Genomic DNA, 10,403 nt, shown 5'->3' with positions numbered 1-10,403 from the left:
CACACTCGGGAGGAGTGTGTCCTGTTATCCGGATGGAGAGAGACACTGAGGAAAGAGTCAATGAAGGATGTTTCTTCAGCTCAGGTTTAACTGATGATGCCAAAGTTATTACAATAATAAATTATGACTAACAAACCTAATGTTCATTCATGATTTCTGACCTCTCTTGAGTATAGCCCAATCGTGTGTGTGTGTGAGAGAGAGAAAGAGAGAGTGTATGAGTGTGTTTTGTTGTTTAATTGTATGAAGTTAGGGCAAATTATTATACAAAATTTGAAATACTTTGCCCTAACTTCATACAATTAAACAACAAAACACAATTTCAACATTAGGTGAAAAAAGAGATCGTATCACACGAGCAGCCGGATACACTGATGCTCTCACAAAAAGAGAGAGTGGACGACTAATCAGTGATGCACACACACACACACACACACTCGAAAACACTTACACACACACACTCGAAAACACTTACACACTGAATTCTAAATTCTTCACAGAATTTTTAAATGTTCATAAACTGTTGTATTTTATTTATTTTATACTGTTAATTTGTACATTTATTTTGATGTCTCTAATTATTCTATGTATTCCAAGCTTTGGCAATATTGTATGATGTACAGTCATGCCAATAAAGCAATTTAGAATTGAAGTGTGTGAGAGTGTGTTTGTGTGTGTGAGAGAGTGTGTGTGTGAGTTTGACCTCCTGCTGATCCACTTGTATACACACACTGAAGAACGTGTTGATTGTGGCTGGTGACAAGAGTAAAACACTATATTTCTGTCATGATGGATATTGTCAGGAGAACGGATGGTTACATTGGGTGTGTGTGAGAGAGAGAGAGAGAGTGTGTGTTTGTAAAGGTGAGAGATTTATTACTATTGTATCCAAAAGCTTTCCATAGACATTCAAAGAGGAAAGGTGTCATTGGAAGCAGTCGATCTAATGATGTTTAACAGTATGATGACAGTCGTCTGGAGTCGAGCCGGATCAGTCTCGTGTGTGTGTGTGTGTGTGTGTAGGTCATGTTCATATTCACTGTTTGATTCATTTACTGGCTTGTTCGTCACTTTAAACAGAGTCTGCAGCAGCAAAACTAAAGTCCAGCGCCGGTTCCGGTTCTTTCCCTGATCATCTGCTCCGGTCTCGATGGAAACACACTCAGCACGTCTGCAGTGTGTGTGTGTGTGTAAAGCTGCAGCTGAACCTGTAATACAGCCGTCAGAAGCACATGATGGAGCTCCAGGGGTCAGGGGTCAGAGGTCATCGCTGCTGCAGTGCCGGATCAGGACACACGGTGGCGCTGGAGGATCGGACTCACACACGTCTTCAGCTGAAGAACTCGCAGGCTTTGCCCAATCCGCGGCCAGCTTTAGTATATGGTTCATGTTCAGCTGGGTTACATTTGTTATATATACTGTGAAGGGCCTATCATACAAAATCAGCAGACGAACAAATAATAATTTCCCCCACTGTAGTCTATATTGACTCATGAATTCACATGTGTGTTTTAAGGATCCTACCGGCACAAAGGAAGAACACTCAGACACAGAACACACTTCAGGAACATCTGAGCTTTATTGAAAACCACCAATCAAGCTAAACTGATCAACTTCCATTTTTCCATCTAAAACACACAATTCTCGTCGGTTCCACTAAAACATCTGTGTGAGAAACACACACAGTCCATCGTCCAACATGCTTCTGACCTTCTGACCTCGTCCCAGTAAAGACACAGTTATGATTACACTACACAGTTATGATTACACTACACAGTTATGATTACACTACACTACACTGAGGCATGCTGGGTAAAGAGAAGCGTTCGAGCTCTTCCTCTACACTGAGGCATGCTGGGTAAAGCGTGTTCTACTCGGTGCACAGGACCGCGACCCCGCGCTCGTAGAAGTGATGCGGGTCTTCCTTGGTGGCGATGTCAAAGTCAACGGTGAAGATGAGGTCGGCCCGCGTGAAGTTCAGATACACGGGCAGTGTGACCTGCAGAGAGAGAGAGAGGGCGAGAGAGAGAGAGTGTGTGAGAGAAAAAGAGAGAGAGAGAAAGAGAGAGACTGTGTGTGTGTGTGTGTGTCCACTCACCATGTTCCTCTTCTCGCTGTTGCTCTGCTTCATCCAGCGTAGTTGTGTCAGCGGGAGGTCAGTGGAGATGGTGGTGGACAGAGAGAGCTTGTTGTTTGCGCACACGGCTCCCTGCAGCTTCAGACCTGCACACACACACACACACACACACGTCAGCAGAGCTCCATCACACGCCTTTTTTAACCTTTGACTTGCTTAGTTGGATAATTTATAAACTAAATTAATAACTTTTTTTATAACAAATATGAACCATCACTGAACTTAAACTCACTCTCTCTCTCGCACACACTCTCGCACACACTCACACACACACTCACACACACACTCACACACACACTCAGTCCCTCACTCCCTCTCACTCACACTCCCTCTTCCTCACTCACTCACTCACTCACTCACTCAATTTCAATTTCAAATTAGCTTTATTAGCATGACTGTGTAACACAATGTTGCCAAAGCATATTAAATATAAATAATAAAACAAACAGTAAACATATATGTAGAAATCATGTCATATGTAGCATTGTAAATATATAGATAAATAAACACAATCTATCTTAATAAATAGATAAATAAATACATTTGGTCACTCTGGAGAATTAGCTGTCTCTGGCGTTGTGAATAGCTAGCACATATTTAGCCGCTAGTGCAGCTGTATTAACATCTTCTCCCAGTAAGAAGGACATTTTGTCAGTGTCACTCAGTTCATAGAATGATGGGATCAAGGCTTCAAATTTGGGCAGAAAAGTTTCTCTTATACTGGTATATTTAGAGCAGAAGAGCAGAAAGTGTTCCTCATCCTCTATGTGCTGTAGATCACAGTGTCTACAGATCCTCTGCTCTCTCTCTGTCCACACACACACACACACACACACACACACACACACAGACACACACAGACACACACACACACACACACACACACACACACACACACACACACACACACACACACACACACACACACACACACACACACACACACACACACACACACACACACACACACACACACACACACACACACACTCCTCTGCTCTCTCTCTGTCCATGTCTGTCTATGTCTTCCTCTCTCTATCTCTAGATCATAGTCACTCAATCTGTATTTGGAGAGGATTTGTCTGTCTTTAAAATGTTTAATAAATTGATAACTGGCCAATTTAGTGGTTCTATTGAGGGTCGAGTAACATTGGAGTTTTTTCTGGAGGTCAAAATGAGCTTTTAGTGATTGATCATGAGTGTGTTTTAGATGTGTGTGTATTTCTTTAACAGTAGTTGTGGGGCTGTAGCTGTGGTCAGTGGGGAGTGTAGTCTGATGGACGAGTTGAAGAGCGAGTGTGTGTAGAGGATGAGGTTCTGCTGAGCTTTCATTGGCGAGGAGGGCTTTATATTGGACTGACTCTGGATCAGACTGATGGAGGTGATGCCAGAACTGAACACATCTCTTCTGGATCTCGATGTTCAGCGGGTACAGGCCTAGCTCAGCCCTGCAGGCTCACACACACACACACACACACACACACACACACTAGCTCAGCCCTGCAGGCTCACACACACACACACACACACACACACACACACACACACACACACACACACACACACACACACACACTAGCTCAGCCCTGCAGGCTCACACACACACACACACACACACACTAGCTCAGCCCTGCGGGCGGCAGTGGATGTGTTTCGGTGAACCCCTAAAATATTTTTGCCAATTTCCAATTGTAATTTTTCTACTGGTGTTTTATCCCAATTTTTTAAATTTTTTACTGGTCCCCAAATTTCACATCCATATAAAATAATTGGTTTTATTATTGAATTATATAATTTGATCCAAGTTTTAATGGGTAATTTTAAGTGGCCGCATCGTGACTTTATAGCATAAAAAGCCCTCCGAGCCTTTTCACTGAGTGTTTTAACAGCCAGACCGAAGCGTCCCGAAGCGCTGATGTCGATGCCCAGATAGCTATAGCTCGTGCTCACACACACACACACACACACACACACAGATAGCTATAGCTCGTGCTGTGCTGCAGGACCTGGCCTTTATACAGGAACTGGTGTTTGTGTTCCTGAGATCTGGCCTTCTTCTGGAACACCATGACTCTGGTTTTGTCCAGATTGACTGTCAGGGCCCAGTCGTGACAGGATTGTTCCAGCAGGGACAGGCTCTGCTGAAGGCCCTCAGGTGTGCGGGACAGCAGGACCAGATCATCCGCGTACAGCAGACATCTGACCTCTGACCCCTGACCCCTGGCCTGTGTGTGGTGTAGAGTGAGGCCGGGCACAGTGGAGCTCTCCAGCGCTGATGCCAGATCATTGATGTAGATGTTGAATAGAGTCGGGCTCAGACTGCAGCCCTGCCTCACTCCACGGCCCTGCTGGAAGAACACACACACACACACACACACACACTCACACACACACTCACTCCACAGCCCTGCTGGAAGAACACACACACACACACACACACACTCACTCCACGGCCCTGCTGGAAGAACCCGCTTCTGTGGTTCCTGATTTTCACCGCACTTTTGCTGTTGCTGTTACAGGTTCCGCCAATGCCAATTTTTAGGATTTTGTACAGTAGACCATCATGCCAAATTGAATCGAATGCTTTTTTAAAGTCTACAAAACATACAAATATTTTCCTTTGTTTGCCCTTGATGTTTTCGTTGATGAGTGTGTGGAGGGAATAGATGTGGTCGGACGTGCGGTGTTTTGGTAGAAAGCCAATCTGTGCTTTATTTAAGATGTTGTGTGATGAGATGTGTGAGACAATGCGTGTGTTTATGATCCTGCAGAACAGTTTTCCTAAAGCACTGCCCACACTGATGCCGCGATAGCTATTGGGGTGGAATCGATCTCCTTTCTTGAATATGGGTGTGATGAGTCCCTCAGACCAGCTCTCAGGGACGCTTCCGGACCACAACACCAGATTAAATAGTTTGGCTAGAGTTTGAATCATGCTGGGACTGCTGAGTTTAAGCATTTCGTTACTTATGTGATCTTGTCCACATGCTTTCTTTAATTTAAGATTTTTAATATGTTCTAATATTTCAGATATTGTTATGGATTTATCTAATGGATTTTGATAATTTTTTATTGTTTTCTCCATGTCTTCTAGAGTTTTCTTTATTTTACTCTGGGGTTGATTAAGGTCAGCTGGTGCAATTTTTCGATACAAATTTTCAAAGTAAGATTTCCAAATTGTGCCATTCTGGAGTGACATCTCTAGTTTGGGTTTTTCAAGTTTTTTATAAAGATTCCAGAAAGTGTTTTGATCTACCGAGTCATCAATTTCATCAATTTTGGTTTTAAAATATTTTTCTCTTTTGTTCCACAAAAGTCTTTTGTAATTCTGCAGACAGTCTGAATAAGAAAGCCGTGATGTCTGGCTGGACGGATCCTTGTGCTTTTGGTTAGAGAGTCTCCTCAACTCTTTCCTGAGACCGGCACATTCATCATCGAACCACACATCCTTTCTCATTCTCTGTTGGTTGTAGCACTCACTCACACACTCACACACTCTCTCACTCACTCTCACTCACACTCACTCACACTCACTCACACACACACTCACACACTCACACACTCACACACTCACTCACACTCACTCACACTCACTCACACTCTCACTCACTCACTCACTCACTCTCACTCACACTCACTCACACTCTCTCACACTCACTCACACTCACACTCACTCACACTCTCACACTCACTCTCTCACACTCACTCTCTCACACTCACTCTCTCACACTCACTCTCTCACACTCACTCTCTCACACTCACTCTCTCACACTCACTCTCTCACACTCACTCTCTCACACTCACTCTCTCACACTCACTCTCTCACACTCACTCTCTCACACTCACTCTCTCACACTCACTCTCTCACACTCACTCTCTCACACTCACTCTCTCACACTCACTCATCGTTCTCACTCAACACCTCTCACACTCACTCTCTCACCCACTCACACTCACATCACTCACACTCACCCTCACACTCACCCACTCTCACACTCACACTCTCACACTCACTCTCTCACACTCACTCTCTCACACTCACTCTCTCACACTCACTCTCTCACACTCACTCTCTCACACTCACTCTCTCACACTCACTCTCTCACACTCACTCTCTCACACTCACTCTCTCACACTCACTCTCTCACACTCACTCTCTCACACTCACTCTCTCACACTCACTCTCTCACACTCACTCTCTCACACTCACTCTCTCACACTCACTCTCTCACACTCACTCTCTCACACTCACTCTCTCACACTCACTCTCTCACACTCACTCTCTCACACTCACTCACTCTCTCACTCACTCACACACTCACTCACTCACTCACTCTCTCTCACTCACTCACTCTCTCACACTCACTCACTCACTCACACTCACTCACTCACACTCACTCACTCACTCTCTCTCTCACACTCACTCACTCTCTCACACTCACTCACTCTCTCACACTCACTCACTCTCTCACACTCACTCACTCTCTCACACTCACTCACTCTCTCACACTCCCTCTCCCTCACTCACACTCACTCTCTTTTACACTCACTCTCTCACACTCTCTCTCCCTCACACTCTCTCTCCCTCACTCACACTCACTCTCTCACACTCACTCTCTCACACTCACTCTCTCACACTCTCTCTCCCTCACTCACACTCACTCTCTCACACTCACTCTCTCACACACTCACTCTCCCTCACTCACACTCACTCTCTCACACTCACTCTCTCACACTCTCTCTCCCTCACACTCTCTCTCCCTCACTCACACTCACTCTCTCACACTCACTCTCTCACACTCTCTCTCCCTCACTCACACTCACTCTCTCACACTCACTCACTCACTCACTCACTCTCTCACACACTCACACTCACTCACTCTCTCACTCACTCACTCACTCACACTCACTCACTCTCTCACTCTCACTCACTCTCACTCACTCTCTCACTCTCACTCACTCTCTCACACACACTCACTCTCTCACACTCACTCACTCACTCACACTCACACTCACTCACTCACACTCACTCACTCACTCACACTCACTCCCTCACACTCACTCACTCACACTCACTCACACTCTCTCACACTCTCACACTCACTCTCACACTCACTCTCTCACACTCACTCTCTCACACTCACTCTCTCACACTCACTCTCTCACACTCACTCTCTCACACTCACTCTCTCACACTCACTCTCTCACACTCACTCTCTCACACTCACTCTCTCACACTCACTCTCTCACACTCACTCTCTCACACTCACTCTCTCTCTCACACTCACTCCCTCACACTCACTCTCTCACACTCACTCTCTCACACTCACTCTCTCACACTCTCTCTCTCACACTCACTCTCTCACACTCTCTCTCCCTCACTCCCTCACACTCACTCTCTCACACTCACTCTCTCTCTCACACTCACTCCCTCACACTCACTCTCTCACACTCACTCTCTCACACTCACTCTCTCACACTCTCTCTCTCACTCACTCTCTCACACTCACTCTCCCTCACTCCCTCACACTCACTCTCTCACACTCACTCTCTCACACTCACTCTCTCACACTCACTCTCTCACACTCACTCTCTCACACTCACTCTCTCACACTCACTCTCTCACACTCACTCTCTCACACTCACTCTCTCTCTCACACTCACTCCCTCACACTCACTCTCTCACACTCACTCTCTCACACTCACTCTCTCACACTCTCTCTCTCACACTCACTCTCTCACACTCTCTCTCCCTCACACCCTCTCGCTCGCTCACCCTTGATGCCGAAGCTGCAGGCGTCGAGGGCTGCTCCCTGTGCTGATGTGACGTTGACCTCGAGACACAGTTCCTCCAGAGACCAGCTGTTGGCCTGAGCCACGTACTGGCGGGTGGCGGTGATGTAGGCCTCGGGCACGAACAGGCTCCCCAGGGTCACATGGATGTTCTGGAGAACGACACATTCAGCATCACACATACATGTCAATGTGCTCTCTAACCCTAAACATCAACACGATGCCTTTATTACCAACACTTCACAATAACTTCCTAACAATCTCCATTACTTTTAATTCATTTTACACAGTCTTGACCACCTGATCACAACCACTAGAATATGTGGTTACATATTACATTTTGTTCAGTTTCTCAGAAACAAGACTTAATATCTTCAGTCATTTTGCTTCTTCTCCAGTAAATATATCTTGATTTAAGAATGTTTAGATATTTGTGCTGGAAAACAAGAGAAACACTGAGGAAGAACATCATTTAATGCTCTGCATTTATGAGCTGAACACGATCAGCTGAGCACTATTGTGTTTTAGAGCTGCTTCACTGAAGGGAACTCAGTTAGCATCATTGATTGTGTGTTTAGTCGTCTTCCTCATGGAGTGTGTTGTGTTCTCTCGGACACCTTGAGCTCTTTAGCGCCCCCAGTGGCCGCCCCCTGTGAGATCTGCTGCAGCTGCTGGATCCTCTCGCTGAAGTCCGACACCCACTGGATCACCGTCATGGCCGCCGGGACGGTGTAGCGACACCAGCTGCGCGGGAGAATGCCTGAGGAAACGGGTCAGGGTTAGTGACGAGAGCGAGGGGTCAGGGGTCAGAGTGAGGGGTCAGAGGTCAGCTACCTTTGACCAGGTCGTTGATGAGCGTGCGCAGGTCGTTGGTCTGCTTCTTCTTGCCCTCACACACATGAACCACATCCGTCAGATCCTGACGCACGTCCTGCAGCATGCGGGAGCCCATCTTCACCTCGCGCTCGAAGAAGCGGAACAGCGGGTCCTGTGGAGGAACAGTTCATGAGGAGGGTGTGTGTGTGTGTGTGTGTGTCAGTCAACGCAATGTTTTTTGTCTTGATTTAAGCATTTGCATGAATTAAGAGTGGGATCATGTAACACTAGCCAAAGGATGACAAAAATTAACAGATGCTGCGTTAATTGCGTTAACAGACCTAATTTGTTTATTTAATATAAAAATCGCAGCATTTTGCATCATATAACCGCTAGGGGTGCACGATTCAGAAAATGTCACGATTCGATACCGATTTTTTGTCTCAAGATTCGATTCAAAATCGATTTTCGATTCAAAAACGATTCGCAGTATATAAATGTAGTTTACTTTTTCCTATGTGATTGATTGCAGTAGACACAATTTTAAAGAAAAAAAAAAACACAACAAATTAAATGTAGTTTGATAGTACTTTGTCTTCATACAAAAATAAAAACTTTTGCAACTAAAAAGTGCAAAGTGCCAAGCTTTGGCCAGCTTTCAAATACATTTAATTCAAGTTTAAAATAAAACTTAAATAGAAGCTTTGACATTTAGCTTTAAAGTGCTGTAGTCAGATCAAACAAACAATTATGCTAAATTTGGTTTAAGGAGTACTTCAGCTACCAGGCTGACTCTTGAAATGTGAACTCGACTGGGCACATTAAACTTCCTAAAAATATATAGCTACTAATGTCATAGAACCCTTGCGAAATAATTTTAAATAGATTTTAAAAAGCCACCGCTACTGGTAACATCTATGGTTAGATTGATTTGTTTAGATCCAGTAAAGTCGTTCATAGGCGTAATTTGCGGGTATCTCCAGTTAACTAGCAGAGCATTCATTTAGTTCGCTATTAAATAAGAGATCTGTTGTTTTTGAAATCAAGCCGTGCGCTCGTTTTCCGCTGCTATCAGTGTCATGGATACAGTGTTCTCTGTGGCTCGCACAGTCGGACGCGCGCTTCAATCTATCGCCGTTGTGGAGACTCCGGTGAAATCACAAAATAAAATGCACACAAACGTGATGAACATATTCGGTTTTGATGAGAGAGAGAAAAAACTGTACGAGTGCGGTTTAGAACCCGTAACCTCTGACACGCTTGGCAAAAGATCTACAGACCATTAAGAACTCAAACATAATCTGCGGATCGATGCATTTATTCACGGGTTGAGCAGAGGCTGCACAGTTTGACCAGCGGGCGGCAAGAACTTGCAATGTAACTATTTATCAGACCGGCCCTCGCAGCCTCGAAACACTACCGGACCACCGGTAAAAGTCCCGACTCACCCGATTGCCACTCCGCCCGTGCAGGCCATAAAAAAAAAAAAAAAAAAAGAAAAAAAAAAAATGAATCGATTTTTGGAATTCTATGAATCGATTCTGAATCGGTAAAGATTGAATCGCGATTCAAATGTGAATAGATTTTTTTGCACACCCCTAATAACCGCATAGGCTTGACATCGCGATAGCGATATGATTAATCGTGCAGCACTAGT

General features: G+C 45.0%; 1 protein-coding gene across 2 annotated transcripts in view; it reads right to left on the bottom strand.

The window, feature by feature from the left end:
* Positions 1–1,560: 1,560 nt before the first annotated feature.
* Positions 1,561–10,403, bottom strand: part of dync1h1 (dynein, cytoplasmic 1, heavy chain 1) — a 105,381-nt gene continuing 96,538 nt past the window's right edge. For both annotated transcript variants that reach the window (XM_056236720.1, XM_056236721.1), the window contains exons 74-78: positions 8,765–8,918; positions 8,548–8,690; positions 7,914–8,082; positions 2,099–2,223; positions 1,561–1,999 (exon numbers count right to left, since the gene is read on the bottom strand). In XM_056236720.1, coding sequence (XP_056092695.1) covers positions 1,871–1,999; positions 2,099–2,223; positions 7,914–8,082; positions 8,548–8,690; positions 8,765–8,918 — 720 coding nt within the window. In that variant the 3' untranslated portion in view covers positions 1,561–1,870. The remainder of the gene's footprint in view (positions 2,000–2,098; positions 2,224–7,913; positions 8,083–8,547; positions 8,691–8,764; positions 8,919–10,403) is intronic.

The sequence above is a fragment of the Rhinichthys klamathensis genome, unplaced genomic scaffold, assembly GCF_029890125.1.
Source record: "Rhinichthys klamathensis goyatoka isolate OS25496 unplaced genomic scaffold, OSU_Roscu_1.1 h1tg000462l_1, whole genome shotgun sequence".
NCBI lineage: Eukaryota > Metazoa > Chordata > Actinopteri > Cypriniformes > Leuciscidae > Rhinichthys > Rhinichthys klamathensis.
This window is presented reverse-complemented; position numbering and strand designations above follow the sequence as displayed.